At 38.6% G+C, this 17788-nt stretch overlaps 1 protein-coding gene across 2 annotated transcripts in view; it reads left to right on the top strand.

The window, feature by feature from the left end:
- The window catches only part of LOC131131725 (N-acetyl-beta-glucosaminyl-glycoprotein 4-beta-N-acetylgalactosaminyltransferase 1-like), a 162975-nt gene that overhangs the window by 56872 nt on the left and 88315 nt on the right, over positions 1–17788 (top strand). For both annotated transcript variants that reach the window (XM_058076688.1, XM_058076687.1), the window contains exon 2: positions 10391–10503. In XM_058076688.1, the coding sequence (XP_057932671.1) occupies positions 10391–10503 (113 nt within the window). The remainder of the gene's footprint in view (positions 1–10390; positions 10504–17788) is intronic.

Genomic DNA, 17788 nt, shown 5'->3' with positions numbered 1-17788 from the left:
TTATATGTCGCTATTACCCAATACGCTACCTTTTAATGTTGTCTTTTTGGTGTACAGTGTTCCCTCGCTACATCACGGCTCACCTTTAGCTGATTCGCAGGTTTTTAAAAGTGCAGTTTTGCCTATATCATTTTTTAATAGCATATGAATGTGCATTGTGTTCTGCGTGCTTGTGGTGTATTAGAGCGATCTATGGGTGCTCTGTTTGTTACGGTATTTACTACTGCTACAGGTAGGGGAAAAATAAAAAAATGTTAACACAAAAAGCATTTTCATAGCTTTCCAATTATAGTTTTATTTACAGAAAACAAATTGGAATGTATATGCAATTTTGCCCATTTTTTTTATTGCATATGAACGTGCATTGTGTTCTGCATGCTTGTGGTGTATTAGAGCGACATATGGGTGCTCTGTTGTGTGTGTTACGGTATTATATAGAGGAAAAATGAAAAATGTTAACACAAAACGCATTTTCATAGCTTTTCCAATTCTAGTTTTATTTACAGAAAACAAATTGAAATCTATATAAATTAATATAAATGTTAAATAAAGGCTAAATTAACATTTAAGGTTACGTTTACCTTAATAGAAGATTGCCAAATGTGATGCAATGTAGCAGTGACAGCAACACGGACACCACTGTCTTGTTTTGCCATGAGTTATTTATTTAATTCAATAAAGTCTTTGCTCTTGTTTTGATTCCGGCTTCAAAATAACATAAAATGGAAATAACATAAAATATCATATGTTGCTATTACTCAATACGCTACCTTTTAATGATGTCTTTTTGGTGTGCAGTGTTCCCTCGCTACATCACGGCTCACCTTTCACTGATTCGCAGGTTTTTAAAAGTGCAATATTGCTTTTTTTAATTGCATATAAACATGCATTGTGTTCTGCATGCTTGTGGTGTATTAGAGCAATCTATGGGTGCTCTGTTGTATGTGTGTTACGGTATTTACTACTGCTACCAGTAGAGGAAAAATGACAAATGTTAACACAAAAAGCATTTTCATAGCTTTCCAATTATAGTTTTATTTACAGAAAACAAATTGGAATGTATATGCAATTTTGCCCATTTTTTATTGCATATGAGCGTTCATTGTGTTCTGCATGCTTGTGGTGTATTAGAGCGATCTATGGGTGCTCTGCTGTGTGTGTTATGGTATTATATAGAGGAAAAATGAAAAATGTTAACACAAAACGCATTTTCATACCTTTTCCAATTATAGTTTTATTTACAGAAAACAAATTGGAATGTATATCAATTAATATAAATGTTCTATTAAGGTAAAAGTAACATGTAAGGTTACTTTGTTTAAAGTAGTACGTTGTACTACTTGTAAGGTTACATGTAAGGTTACTTTTACCTTACCTGTAACTTTTACCTTATCTTACCTTGCTATTACCCAATACGCTACCTTTTAATGATGTCTTTTTGGTGTGCAGTGTTCCCTCGCTACATCACGGCTCACCTTTCGCTGATTCGCAGGTTTTTAAAAGTGCAATTTTGCCTTTTTTTGTATTGCATATGAACGTGCATTGTGTTCTGCATGCTTGTGGTGTATTAGAGCGCCCTATGGGTGCTCTGTTGTATGTGTTACGGTATTTACTACTGCTACCAGTAGAGGAAAAATGAAAAATGTTAACACATAACACATTTTCATAACTTACCAATGATAGTTTTATTTACAGAAAACAAATTGGAGTGTATATAAATTAATATAAATGTTCTATTAAGGTAAAAGTAACATGTAAGGTTACTTTTACCTTAATAGAAGATTGCCAAATGTGATGCAATGCAGCAGTGACAGCAACACGGACACCACCTTCTTGTTTTGCCATGAGTTATTTCTTTAATTCAATAAAGTCTTTGCTCTTGTTTTGATTCCGGCTTCAAAATAACATAAAATGGAGCCAAAGAAAGTCTCAAGTGAAGAAGGTGAGAAATACTATTGGATTTAAGTACACAAAGGTAGTGTCCGTGTCTGTCTGTCTGTCGTTTTTTTTCCCCAAGCTAACTTAAATCAGAAATTCTGCTTAAGCTGATTATCATATGTTGCTATTACCCAAAACGCTACCTTTTAATGATGTCCTTTTGGTGTACGGTGTTCCCTCGATACATCATGGCTCACCTTTCGCTGATTTGCAGGTTTTTAAAAGTGCAATTTTGCCCATTTTTTTTATTGCATATGAACGTGCATTGTGTTCTGCATGCTTGTGGTGTATTAGAGCGATCTATTATATCTATATCTATTTTTCTAAATTAAGTCTTGATTGTTTTCCAGTGCAATAACTTAAAGTATCTTCTTCAAGTCGTACAAAAATTACATCGGTGTCCTTTTTTGGTGATGACTGCGGCTCTTTTCTGCTGTCCAGAGACAAGGAACACGGTTTTAGCTGATGCAGTAGAACAATAGAGAGGAAGCGGCTGTAAGATCAGTATTCTACATGGCCTCCCGCTGCTGGCGCAACTCGTAGTCGATTGGCTTCTATTAACCCGCCAGTCAGCTTTTCATTACTTCATTAAAGGTAGCATGGAGGCTTGAGGAAGTCCCGTCACAGTCCAGGAGTTGGTACTGACTCCTCTGCGCTGCGTGCAGTTCACCACCTCATCTGTCTTCCCGCCTGCACACAAAACCTCACATACAGCAGATGTGAATGGAAATGCCAGGTGGAGAAGCCATCTTGGCTTTTAAGGTGCTTGTGAAGGCTTTAACAAAAAAATCAGTCAAAATTACAGAAAAATGAGTTACGCATTAATTCATCTATTGTGTACAGTTATTTGGACTCCATGAGTCTGTGCCGTACGTTTTTGTCGCCGCCAGTCCGCCATTTTGTGTAGTACAACCTTGCTCGTTTGTGACTTTCAACGTTTTTATTGATTTCTGAAATTCTGGATTGGATAAGGCATTAAAATGTGCTACTGTGTGGCTGTAAACTACCTTTATATGCCTATACACTGCTGCCAAGTTGTGCTACACAAGATGGCGGCATGCGCACTGAAGCACTGCACGGCGGCGACACCGCACTCTGTGTGAGCTTTTTCTACGTCTTTCTATTTCTGTGGTCCCAACTGACGATAACCCAACATGAAACCTGAATACTCTTAATGCTAGGAGTCCTTTGGGCCGGTGCCAGTTGGTGCCAGTTGGTGCCAGTTGGTGCCAGTTGGTGCCAGTTGGCACCAATGCAATTTATTGCCTAAAATCTTCGTCGCGGCGATTGCTTGATGCAAGTGTCCACCAAGTGGAACCAAATGTCGAAAAAAAATCCACCTTTTGGAATCCACTTGAATGTAATGTCGCAAATAATCCGCCTATTGGAATCTACTGGAATGTAATGGCGCGAGCCAAGTTGCGCCAATGATGCTAGAAGTCTACTGGGTCAGCGTCATTTGGTGCCAGTTGGTGCCAGTTGCCGCCAAAGATTATGTGATTATGTGTGGCGCCACCGCGAGCCACTACGCGCCAATCACATAATCTTTGGCGCCAACTGGCACCAACTGGCGCCGGCCCAGTGGACTCCTAGCATCATTGGCGCAACATGGCTCGCGCCATTACATTCCAGTGGATTCCAATAGGCGAATTGTTTGCGACATTTGGTTCCACTTGGTGGACACTTGCATCAAGCAAACGGCGCGACGAAGATTTCATTTGCGCCAATGATGCTAGGAGTCCACAGGGTTGTCGTCATTTGGTGCCAGTTGGTACCAGTTGGTGCCAGTTGCCACCAAAGATTATGTGATTGGCTTGCTGTGGCGCCACCGCGAGCCACTACACACCAATCACATAATCTTTGGCGCCAACTGGCACCAACTGGCGCCGGCCCAGTGGACTCTTAGCATCATTGCCGCAACTTGGCTCGCGCCACTACAATCCAGTGGATTCCAATAGGCGAATTGTTTGCGACATTTGGTTCCACTTGGTGGACACTTGCATCAAGCAAACGGCGCAACAAAGATTTCATTTGCGCCAATGATGCTAGGAGTCCACAGGGTCGTCGTCATTCGGTGCCAGTTGGTGCCAGTTGGCGCCAAAGATTATGTGATTGGCTCGCTGTGGAGCCACCGCGAGCCACTACGCACCAATCACATAATCTTTGGCACCAACTGGCACCAACTGGTGCCGGCCCAGTGGACTCCTAGCATCATTGGCGCAACTTGGCTCACACCATTACATTCCAGTGGATTCCAATAGGCGAATTGTTTGCGACATTTGGTTCCACTTGGTGGACACTTGCATCAAGCAAACAGCGCGACAAAGATTTCATTTGCGCCAATGATGCTAGGAGTCCACAGGGTTGTGGTCATTTGGTGCCAGTTGGTGCCAGTTGCCACCAAAGATTATGTGATTGGCTCACTGTGGCGCCACCGCGAGCCACTACGCACCAATCACATAATCTTTGGCGCCAACTGGCACCAACTGGCGCCGGCCCAGTGGACTCCTAGCATCTTGGCTCGCGCCACTACATTCCAGTGGATTCAAATAGGCGAATTGTTTGCGACATTTGGTTCCACTTGGTGGACACTCGGGGCGACGAAGATTTTAAAGATTTTGAAATTTTCTTGCCGCCAAACTCAATTTTTGCCGCCGTTACGGGCCACCACAAGCCAATTGGGAGGCAGTTTGAGCCACTGCATGCCACTAGGCACCTTATCGGCGACACTCGGCGCCGCAGAAAATTGCATTGGTGCAAACTGGCACCAACTGGCGCCGGCCCAGTGGACTTTTAGCATTCGAAAACCTATGCAAGCACAGCAAGAACATGCAAGATTCAAACCCGTAACCTTCTTGCTTAGTGGAAAATGGACTCCCCGCGTGGCGCCGCAGCTTTCCAGCTAAGATTTATATATTTTTTTGCTAGATAGAGAGCTTACAAGTTGGAAGTGTCCTGCTGATTTCGGCTTAACAATAGTTATAGAATGAGAGCAGAAGTTAGACATAGTAGCTCGACGGAGCCTCCCTTTGATCTGTGTGAGCTTTGAGAGACCCTGGAGGCTACACTCAGACCGAAGCGTGACCAGTTGGACTACAGACTAGCAGCTTTCACAGCGTGGATCCTGTGGCTCAAGCCCTCTTGAAAGTACCTGTCACTGCAAGCCTCCTTGACGTTGATTTCCCGGTATTACTTTTCTGCGAAAGCTCGGGTTGTCTTTGTTGGGAGTGGATAAGAGTCAGACCACAATGCATCCTCGCACAATCAGGGAAGAATGATGGTCCTGCAGTTTGAAAGGGAATGCAATCTGAGCACTGCAATTTCCTCTTCTGTTCCATTTATTCAGGAAACTCGTGAAATGCTTCCGATCCAGTCGAGAGTTTTCATCATAATTATCTCAACTTAGGGAAATTGCAAGAGCGACAGACAGGGAAGATGATGTTCAGCATCGGAGAAAAAATATTATTATTATTAGTAATTATGCAGTATTTACTTCAGCCATTCCTGGGGTGTTCATTGTTTCTGATCTCGGTTAAATCACCTGCACCCGTTTTAGCTCATTTCTACCTTTTGTCTTTGTCGAATGTGCAATATTTATTCGAATAGAATAAAAGAAGCTCAGCTTGTTCCAGAAAATTGTTCCACATTTACATATTTACTTAGATTTTATCAAATTTCTCATGTATGATGTACATTTGACTTGTATTATTTAGTGATTCATTCAGTAAAAAGATCTGTTCATTTCGATCATTTTGATAATTTCGGTCATTTCGATCATTTCGATCATTTTGATCATTTCGGTCATTTCGATCATTTCGGTCATTTCGGTCATTTCGATCATTTCGGTCAATTGGTCGTTAGACTGTGATCTCCCCCTGTGCGTAGCCGTGTCGATTCAGTCCGTTCACTCATGTTCAGTTCACATTCATTTCGACTCAACAGCTCAACAACACGTGATGACTAGTGGTGTGTCGGTCATGAACGAACGGGTCAAAAGAACTACTTCTTTTTTGTAAACAGAACGAACGAGGTCACCGATCAATCTCTCGATCTTGGTCGTTTCAGTCAGCTAACCCCCACCCACCCACAAACGATAGTATAAGACGCAGATAGTCCCGCTCTGCAAAAGGAACGGTGAACTGACTCTCCAACCGATCAAAAAAAAAGCATTTGTAACTGAACGGACTGAACGGGTGACCTCGTTCATTCCGTTCGCAAAAATGAACTAGTTCTTTTGACCCGTTCGTTCATGACCGGCACACCACTAGTATTATCACGTATTTACAGATGTTTGCCAACTTAGGATGAATGAAACAATCTCAAAACCTCCGCCAAGCGCCATAGTTCTCCCCATATTGTGATTCACGACAAAATAATGGGAACTTGTGATGTGTATATATGTACATATATATGTATTGAAAATGCTGAATCACCAATGTGCAGGGATCCGTTGTACACTAATTAAAGCCACAGAAAGCGCTAAATGCTTTTCCGATAAGGCGGAAGAGCGACAGAGATCAGCTGATTTGAAACTAGTTTTTTGATGTATTTTGTATTTTCTTGTTTATTCTTGAAGTACGTTCCACTTTGAACTCAAGAAGTCAGAAGAATTTCGCCACCAAATCATTATGTCATTGTATGGCCATATGACCTCGTACTTGGGTACAAGGTACATTATATATAAAAAAAAAAACTATTATGGAAAGCAGGAAGTGAACAAATGTAACAGTTACTGATTGTAAAAGTACCAGATGGAGGGGTAGGATTTAATAAGCTTTGCTTCTTCCTACTCCTTTTGGACATGTGGAACTGTGAACTGATTATGTGATGCGTTCAATTGTAATCTGATGCATGTTCAAATGAAATAAAACCATTACCATTACCATATATATCACTATATTGACACTTACTATGGTACCCATTATGTCATTGTATGGTCATATCACCTCGTACTTCGGTATGTGACTAAACTAAACTAAACTAAACTAAACTAAACTAAACTAAACTAAACTAAACTAAACTAAACTAAACTAAGCTAAACTTAAATACAATTAAGTAAAAATAAATGAATACAACCTTAAACTATATTATGAAAGCAGGAAGTGAACAAATGTAACAGTTACTGACTGTAAAAGTACCAGATGGAGGGGTAGGATTTAATAAGCTTTGCTTCTTCCTACTCCTTTTGGACATGTGGAACTGTGAACTGATTATGTGATGCGTTCAATTGTAATCTGATGCATGTTCAAATGAAATACAACCATTACCATTACCATTACCAAATCCCAAGGTTGGCTTGGTGTTATGTTTTGATTTGTATGGATATTATCAATAAGGTGTGATACGTAAGGACATCATTAAGTGTGCACCCTTTCCTCCTTCATGTGCACACATACTTCTTGCTCCATCCAATTCAGTCCACTCAGACTCTTGGTTAAGGGGACATATTGGAAAACCATTAGCTCTCATTATGCTTTACAGCCACCCACTCTCCCCACCTTGTCTTTTAATCACAATCCATGCCTTGGTGTGTGTGTTTGTGTGTGTGTGTGTATGTGTGTGTGCGTGCACGCACCCCTGCCTATGTTTTCTATTGTCAAGCTATATGCATGAGCGTACACTCCAGTCTCTTCTGCCCGGCAGACAGAGCAATAAAACACTCTCAGTGTAATGCGTGCCCTATATCACCCCGCCTGCACCTCTTGTTTTTATGAATGTGCCACATTTTATTTCGGTCCATCCGAACAGCAGAATTGTCAGCCAAATGGGATCAAATATCCAATGTGAGCCAAATAAAAACACATCAACGGGAATGGAATATGGATTCTCTTGCTTTATGAACTCCTTATGGAGGTAAACGTCCTATTTGTCCTTTTTAGCTTCAATTTTGCAGATTTATGGAGTGTTCGATATCTGTGTGTGGCTTTGATTTGATCACGTGCAGCCGCCCCTTCATTATCACGGTTAATTGGTTCCAGACCCCGTGAATTTCCCTGAAGTAGGATTCAGTATTATTAAATAGAATACATATTTTTATAGTTGGAGCATAAAAAAAATCTGTGTATGACTTTCTAAATACGATATTTTTTATTATTAAAAGCCTGATGACAATAAACGGTCGCCACTTTAACACATCATGCTCCGGAGCTAAGTAGTTAGCCTCCAATTTATTTATTCTAAACTTGAAGTGTGGAGAAAGACGACAAAGTAAGAAGCCAAGAAGCCTTTTTTGTCAGACAGGCAATGGCTGATCGAATCTAATGACATGTCTCATCAATGTTATTGACACTTTGTGGCCAGAATACTACATATCACCTTTTTTGCAATATTTTTGTAATGGTAATGGTTTTATTTCATTTGAACATGCATCAGATTACAATTGAATGCATCACATAATCAGTTCCCAGTTCCACATGTCCAAAAGGAGTAGGAAGAAGCAAAGCTTATTAAATCCTACCCCTCCATCTGGTACTTTTACAATCAGTAACTATTACATTTGTTCACTTCCTGATTTTCTAATATAGCTTATTTTAAAATTTTTTAAATGTTTTAATTTTAAATAATTTTTAATAATTCTTAATATTTTTTTTATTATTTTTATTATTTTTTTTATTATTTATATATATTTTTTATATATATATATATAGCCAGTTATTATGGTAACTGGTATTTTTTTACTCATATTTTGGAGGGATCGATATTGGAACTGCGATCTAGCAAGGGGCGACTGTACAGGCAGGCGTTTACAGGTAGTTTTTTGGCACAAAACTATATTTAACACATAATCAGTTCCCAGTTCCACATGTCCAAAAGGAGTAGGAAGAAGCAATGCTTATTAAATCTTACCCCTCTATCTGGTACTTTTACAAACAGTAACTATTGCATTTGTTCACTTCCTGCTTTCCGAATATTGTTTTTTTTTTTTTTTTAATTTTAAATAATTGTAAATAATTGTAAATATTTTTGTAATAATTCTTAATAATTTTAATTTTAATTTATTAATTGTATTATTTTATTTATTATATATATATATATATATATATATATATATATATATATATATATATATATAGCCAGTTACTATGGTAACTGGTATTTTTTTACTCATATTTTGGAGGGATCGATATTGGAACTGCGATCTAGCAAGGGGCGACTGTACAGGCAGGCGTTTACAGGTAGTTTTTTGGCACAAAACTATATTTAACACATAATCAGTTCCCAGTTCCACATGTCCAAAAGGAGTAGGAAGAAGCAATGCTTATTAAATCTTACCCCTCTATCTGGTACTTTTACAAACAGTAACTATTGCATTTGTTCACTTCCTGCTTTCCGAATATTGTTTTTTTTTTTTTTTAATTTTAAATAATTGTAAATAATTGTAAATATTTTTGTAATAATTCTTAATAATTTTAATTTTAATTTATTAATTGTATTATTTTATTTATTATATATATATATATATATATATATATATAGCCAGTTACTATGGTAACTGGTATTTTTTTACTCATATTTTGGAGGGATCGATATTGGAACTGCGATCTAGCAAGGGGCGACTGTACAGGCAGGCGTTTACAGGTAGTTTTTTGGCACAAAACTATATTTAACACATAATCAGTTCCCAGTTCCACATGTCCAAAAGGAGTAGGAAGAAGCAAAGCTTATTAAATCTTACCCCTCTATCTGGTACTTTTACAAACAGTAACTATTACATTTGTTCACTTCCTGCTTTCCTAATATAGTTTATTTTTTTATTTTAATTTTTTTATTTTAAATAATTGTAAATAATTTTAAATATTTTTGTAATAATTTTTAATAATTCCTAATAATTTTAATTTTAATTTTAATTTTAATTTTAATTTTAATTTTAATTTTAATTTTAATTTTAATTTTAATTTTAATTTTAATTTTAATTTTAATTTTAATTTTAATTATATATATATATATATATATATATATATATATATATATATATATATATATATATATATATATATATATATATATATATATATATATATATATATAGCCAGTTACTATGGTAACTGGTATTTTTTTTACTCATATTTTGGAGGGATCGATATTGGAACTGCGATCTAGCAAGGGGCGACTGTACAGGCAGGCGTTTACAGGTAGTTTTTTGGCACAAAACTATATTTAAATCCCAAATGTTCTTTCCTTACCCATGAAACATGCATCATTGTGCATAATTCAACTTCATAGGAGAAATTATATTCTTAATGTCTGAGTTTCCTTTCTACAATGACTACTTTTTCTCCTTTCTTCTTCACATTTTCCTCCATTAATGCATCCGGGTTTAATTCATCACGCAGAGTCAGATTGAAGAGTGCATAATCACCATTATGTATAGTCATCGCCATCATCATTATGCGCAAATGATGAAACGCCATGCTGATTGGCTTTCTGAGCGGTGTCCATGTTTTGAACTTAGATGGAGAAAGACAGACGGAGGGTACAGACACCGGCCGCAAGAGGGACGCTCGCTCGTCAGCTAGCCATCACAAGAACGAGGACACCAGCGACAGCAGGGAGGACGAGGCGGCGGTGAGTCTATTTAAACCGTCCTGGCTTATCATCGTGTTCATCCCCAAAACTGGTTACGTTTGCAATCTTCATACAAGCATCCATTGCCTGTATCGCTTATCTTGTTTAGAAGCTGGAGTCTATCCCAGCAGCAAACACACGGACACAGACAACCCTTGGTGCTCATATTCACACCTACAGATGACCTTTCATACAGAAAGGGGAGGAGACTAGTTTGCCACCAAAACCTGATTGGCCAGTAATGGTAACAATAACAAAAGTGCTGTTCAAAAGAAATTGAATAAAGTGAAATAGAAATACTCGGAAGCAGCGTTAACAAACCTCGATGTGAGCCCGTGTTGGCCACTCTACAACGAACGACCTACGTAAGTAGTTTGATGAATGTGTACGTTTAAGTGTAGCAAGACTGCATTTATCAATGAAGACAATATAGATAACATTGTAAAGTGTTTCATTTTTATGATAACCTTTAACAAGGCCATATCCATGTTGCACAAATTCACAGTTTAAAGGAAAACTGCACAGTTTTGGAATTTTGCCCGTCATCCATAATCCTTATGTGGGACTTGAACACACCGCTTACTCTTTTCTGTGCTTCTAAAGATATTAAAAGAGATAAAAAAAAAAGAGGCAGCTAGGAATGCACGTAATGGGAGGCAACTATTGTGCCGATGAAGCCTTCGGGAAAAAAAACTCTAAAAACTGAAAAATTTAATGAAGTCATTTAAGAAACATTTTCATGCTCTGTAAAACGGGGAAAGATCCACAACGGCGGCATCATGCCTCATACGTGTGATCCATGATGCTTTCAGGATGCTGCTGGAAGCTAACTGTGCGCTAACTGCTTTGGTGTAGGGTGGAACCTCTCAAAAGTGAGAAAAAAAACTTCAGAACAATATGTGCTTTCACTGTTAAGTCCCCACATAATCCTTATGTGAGACTTATGTGACACACCGCTTACTCTTTTCTGTGCTTCTAAAGATATTAAAACAGCTAAAAAAAAAGTCAGCGAGGAATGCACGTAATGGGAGGCAACTATTATTTTTCAGAAGACTAAAAAAAGTCTTCTGAAAAAAACTCTAAAAACTAAAAAATAGTAATAGTAATTTAATGAAGTCATTTAAGAAACATTTATGTTTTTGATCACATGGCATCATGCCTCACACGTGTGATCCATGATGCTTTCAGGATGCTAACTGTGTGCTAACTGCTTTGGGGTAGGGTGGAACCTCTCAAAAGTGTGAAAAAAAACAATATGTGCTTTCACTGTTAAGTCCCCACATAACAGAAAACTCTCCGACAATGCCAGAAAAAGTAGCTTGATTTTTCGCTGGCCCTAAACCTTTTTTTTATACTACACACAAAACTGCACAGTTTTGAAATTTTGGCCGTCATCCATAATCCTTATGTGAGACTTGAACACATCGCTTACTCTTTTCTGTTCTTCTAAAGATATTAAAACAGCTAAAAAAGAGGCAGCTAGGAATGCACATGGAAGGCAACTAAAACTAATCTAAAACTGCTGCAGAAGCTAACTGCTTTGAAGTAGAGTGGAACCTCTAAAAAGTGTAAAAAAAAAAACAAAACTTCAGAACAATATGTGCTTTCACTGTTAAGTCCCCACGTACCAGAAAACTCTCCAACAATGCCAGAAAAAGTAGCTTGATTTTTCGCTGGTCCTAAACCTTTTTTATACTGCACAGAAAACTGCACAGTTTTGGAATTTTGCCCGTCATCCATAATCATTATGTGAGACTTGAACACATCGCTTAGTCTTTTCTGTGCTTCTAAAGATATTAAAACAGCTAAAAAAAGAGGCAGCTAGGAATGCACGTAATGGAAAGCAACTATCTAAAACTCCTGCGGAAGCTAACTGTGCGCTAACTGCTTTGGAGTAGAGTGGAACCGCTAAAAAGTGTAAAAAAATATATATGTGCTTTCACTGTTAAGTCCCCCCACGTACCAGAAAACTCTCCGACAATGCCAGAAAAAGTAGCTTGATTTTTCGCTGGTCCTAAACCTTTTTTCTACCTGCTTTTATACCTTCAAAAACACACGGAAAAGAGAAAGACATGTTTTCATGTCTCACATGAGGATTGTGGCCGGAAATGTTTAAAAAAAAAAGTTTTCCTTTAAAACTTTAAAACCAAAACTGTTATAATGTGGCTTTTGAGCACCTTCGAGAAGTGTCACATATTTCATTTCATAAAATGTGTCCATCTTCAAAATTGATTTGAAGGAAGAATTGCGGAAATGTGCCTGAAGAGATAAGAGTCATGAAGAAAAGATGACAGGGGTGGTCGAATCTGCCTGATAAGACCCTGGGCTTGCCTCAGTCGTGGCCAAATGGATGGCAGCGCTCAAGAGGAGTCAGTCTCGAGCGCTCCCGCTGAGAAATCATCTGTGCTGTGAGAAGTGTGCTGAAGAAGCAGAAATGTGCCAGAAAGTTTATGGCATTCCATTTAAGCGTTTTATTTGTGTCGCACACACTTTGTCATTCTCTCCCCTAAAATGGATGTATCAGATCATAATCGCTGGAGTGCATGGGTCGTAAACATGCTCAAAAATCATAAAAATAGAGAGCATATAATTGGTTCAAGATGGTTTATTTGCAAGATGCTGTTATTAACACACTCATGCTTTTGCTAGGCAATGGTGGTGTCATTTTGAGGCAGTTGCAAACAATTCATTTTGATGACTTTGACTGACCTTCGAAGGCACACAGATATTGTCTTCTATGGCTATATGAACAACACACCTACCACATAAAAAAAAAAAAACTTTTTTCATTTTGTCGTAATCAGCAGTAGAGCATTGGTAAGTTTCAGGAAAATATCAGTTCCCAACTAAAAAATAGGAAACCAGCTTTTTGTGATTTTCGCATTTTCAAGCATTACTTTGACAATATTTTTTGCTATTGTTACAGCTAGAATATCGAAATAACTATACCAACATTCATTCAATTATTTTGTACCGCTTTGCGGGGGTGCTGGAGCCTAAACTGATTCGATACACGATACACAGATATTGTCTTCAATGGCTATATGAACAACACACCTACCACATAAAAAAAAACTTTTTTCATTTTATAGTAATCAGCAGTAGAACATTGGTAAGTTTCAGGGAAATATCAGTTCCCAACTAAAAATAGGAAACCAGCTTTTTGTGATTTTCGCATTTTCAAGCATTACTTTGACAATATTTTTTTGCTATTGTTACAGCTTGAATATCGAAACAACTATACCAACATTCATTCAATCATTTTGTACCGCTTTGCGGGGGTGCTGGAGCCTAAACTGATTCGATACACGATACACAGATATTGTCTTCTATGGCTATATGAACAACACACCTACCACATTAGAAAAAAAAAAAACTTTTTTTAATTTTGTAGTAATCAGCAGTAGAACATTGGTAAGTTCCAGGAAAATATCAGTTCCCAACTAAAAATGGGAAACCAGCTTTTTGTTAGAAGACACATTTTCAAGCATTACTTTGACAATATTTTTTGCTATTGTTACAGCTTGAATATCGAAACAACTATACCAACATTCATTCATTCTTGCGGGGGTGCTGGAGCCAATCCCAGCTCTCAATTTGGAGTCGCCAATTAATCTAACATGTTTTTGGAAATGTGGGAGGAAACCGGAGAAAACCCACACATGCACAGGAAGAACATGCATACCCCACACAGAGATGGCCGAAGGTGGAATTGAACTCAGGTTTCCTAGCTGTGAGGCCTGTGCGCTAACCACTCCTCCACCGTGCAGCCCAACTATACCAACATAAACACAGAAAAGGTGTGGTTTCATAGAAAAACAACAATAAATTTACAAATATAACACCGTGAACTATTTATAATTTTCACATTTGGAATTAAACTTCTGCACGCTACACTCCTCCACGCTGTTAGAATGGACATTTTTTATGGCTTAAAAGTGCTCTGAAGTGTTAATGCATTTTTTTTCCTTTTGCAAAACTCCCCCCAAAGTTGTACGGCGGGAGATTGGTTAGCGCACAGACCTCACAGCTAGGAGACCCGAGTTCAATTCCACCCTCGGGCATCTCTTTGTGGAGTTTGCATGTTCCAAAAACATGCTAGGTTAATTGGCGACTCCAAATTGTCCATAGGTATGAATGTGAGTGTGAATGGTTGTTTGTCTATATGTGCCCTGTGATTGGCTGGCCACCAGTCCAGGGTGTACGCCGCCTCTCGCCCGAAGACATCTGGGATAGGTTCCAGCACACCCCGCGACCCTCGTGAAGATAAGCGGTAGAAAATGAATGAATGAATGAAATGAACTCAACAAGTGTGTTTGTTTTTTATGGTTGTTTGTGCAACAGTTCGATTTTTCATGCATTACTTTTCGTCATTATTTTTAAGACATAATTAGTTTGAGCTATCCATAAAAAATGATAAATCAACAACCACATGCACTTTGACCCCAGCTTATGTCTCCTTGACATGACTTATGATGCCGTACTATTCTGTGTGTTTCTCCGGAGTTGGCAGCCCACAGAGCAATATCCAAGATGAAACCGACTGTGAGTGTATTCCAGTGAGGTCGATCCGTCGTTGAAAATGCCAGTGCCAAAGGTCAACACTCTTCTTGTTGTGGAGTCTGAATGTCACATAGATTCGACACCAATCACAGAAGAAGAGAGAGAACCAGAGAGCTAAAAAAAAAAACCAGGCCTATAGCAATGATTCAGTGTGTTTAACGTACTGTTATGTGGGTCAGAGGGACATAGACCATCTCCTTTGTTTGCCTGCTCTGTGGAGTTCTTCCAGTATGGCACAGTAGTAGTTCATGTTATACATATCGCACAATGGACTCAAAATGGCTTGGGTAAAACCACTTCAGGGCTAAGCTAAGCACACTTAGAATGGATAAATAGCCTCAAAGAAAATGGCCTGACCTGAATACTGCAGAGACTGAAGGGCAACACAATATATTTAATTATTGTGTTTTTTGATTTGTTATTTATAACTAATTTGTTAATTTCAAATCAAGTTTATTTTGCTGACAATTTGCGGGTGGCCACACATATAGACAGATCACGGTGTTATATTTGTAAATATATTGGTTTTTTTCTACGAAACCGCACCTTTTCTGTGTTTATGTTGGTATATTTGGGCTGCACGGTGGTCGAGTGGTTAGCGCACATGCCTCACAGCTAGGAGACCCGAGTTCAATTCCACCCTCGGTGTGTGGGGTTTGCATGTTCTCCCCGTGCATGCGTGGGTTTTTCCCGCCTCACGCCGGAACACAGCTGGGATAGGCTCCAGCACCCCCGCGACCCTTGTTAGGATAAGCGGTAGAAAATGAATGAATTCATGATTTTTAGGCATCCCCTTGCAAATGGGATGAATTGTACTTAAGCATGTAAGATACCTTGTGAGCAATTTTAATTATGGGTTGGACGGTGGACAAGTGGTTAGCGCACATGCCTCACAGCTAGGAGACCCGAGTTCAATTCCACCCTCGGCCATCTCCGTGTGGAGTTTGCATGTTCTCCCCGTGCATGCGTGGGTTTTTTCCGGTTTCCTCCCACATTCCGAAAACATGCTAGGTTAATTGGCGACTCCAAATTGACAGCTGGGATAGGCTCCAGCACCCCCGCAAAGTGGTACAAAATGATTGAATGAATGTTGGTATAGTTGTTTCGATATTCAAGCTGTAACAATAGCAAAAAATATTGTCAAAGTAATGCTTGAAAATGCGAAAATCACAAAAAAATGGTTTCCTATTTTTTAGTTGGGAACTGATATTTTCCTGAAACTTACCAATGTTCTACTGCTGATGCAAAATGAAAAAAAGTTTTTTTTTCTGATGTGGTAGGTGTGTTGTTCATATAGCCATAGAAGACAATATCTGTATATCGAATCAGTTTAGGCCCCCCTGCCACTAGTCACGGTACTGGTCTGTCTCAGACTATGTCCAATCCCTCATAAACTACCAACAAGGCCACAGAGATGTACCGCAGCCATATTTACAGCCCTGAAAGCAACTAGAGGTTAACAAAGTGGCATGGCTTCCACAGTTTATGTGCCGCTGTAAAATCGACACAATGATTAAAACCTCTGCCTGCCGAGAGACAACGGAACAGAACTTTCTCTTAATTGTGTTTTAAATTCTCCATCCTTTCTTTCCCTCTACGGTCATCACTCCATGACCTTGTTTGCCAGCCTTTACTTTACACGTCAACATAAAAACACTACAAGGGGATGAAACTGTAGAATTCTTCTAACAAATGGTTGGAATTTCCCTCAGTTGACCTTCGGTTCTTCTCATCAAACACACTGACCTCCATTTATTGTGTAGCCAAGGATGGTAATACACACATGTACTGCATATTTATTCTCAGCGTCAATAAATCACTATGGTAATGTATTCTGTGATAACTACTTTGAGTAATAAATAAGATTTGAGGTGGGCTGTGTTATCAATTAAGTATATCGTGATTCTTAGATTAACTTCGGGCCGAATATTAACCATATCCATATCAACCCCCGCGGACCCTGCGGTGCTCCGGCACTAGCCTTTTAACAATACCAAAACCCAGAACAAAAACCCACGGTGAGGCAGCATTTAGCCACTATGGCCCCCACCTGTGGAACAGCCTGTTGGAGAGCCTCAGGACTGCGGAGACTGTTGATATTTAAAAAAAAAAGAAGATTAAAGACACACCTTTTTAATCAGGCTTTTAACTAATATTTTAAACTTTTCTTACGTTTTTATCTTTTTAGTGCTATTTTATGATCTTAGTCTTTAGCTTTTAACTCCGGTGTTTCCTCAGGGGGGGTCCTCCACACTGGGGGCTGTGTCGGGTCTGCTGAGGGGGTGCCATCCTTGGGTCAAATCGACCCAAGGATGTTTTTCTTTTTAATTGTAATTACATTTTTAACTTTTTAATTTTTTAATTTAATTAATTGGTAATTGTTTTTAATTCTGTAAAGCACTTTGTGTTGCATGTCTCTGCAGGAAAAGTGCTCTACAAATAAAGTTGATTTGATTTGATTTGATTTGGGCCGAATCCACAGCTCTGACATCTGCAAAAGAACATTTATTTTCATCTTTGAAAATAAAACTAAATAGTGAATATTTGCATTTTAGTGTTCCATTGGTTAATCACTACTTTGTGTACCCTTAAAACAGCTTGGGAACATACCTGTGTATTTTCAGCTGCAAAAAAAAATAACATGGAGTTGTACTACACAGGTATACAACCATGATTCTAGTATCTTATACACAGCCTAATATGCATAACTAATACATAGAGT

This window comes from Doryrhamphus excisus, chromosome 6 (genome assembly GCF_030265055.1).
Source record: "Doryrhamphus excisus isolate RoL2022-K1 chromosome 6, RoL_Dexc_1.0, whole genome shotgun sequence".
NCBI classification, from domain to species: domain Eukaryota; kingdom Metazoa; phylum Chordata; class Actinopteri; order Syngnathiformes; family Syngnathidae; genus Doryrhamphus; species Doryrhamphus excisus.
The sequence above is the reverse complement of the archived record's forward strand: the minus strand, read 5'-3'. Positions and strand labels throughout refer to the sequence as shown.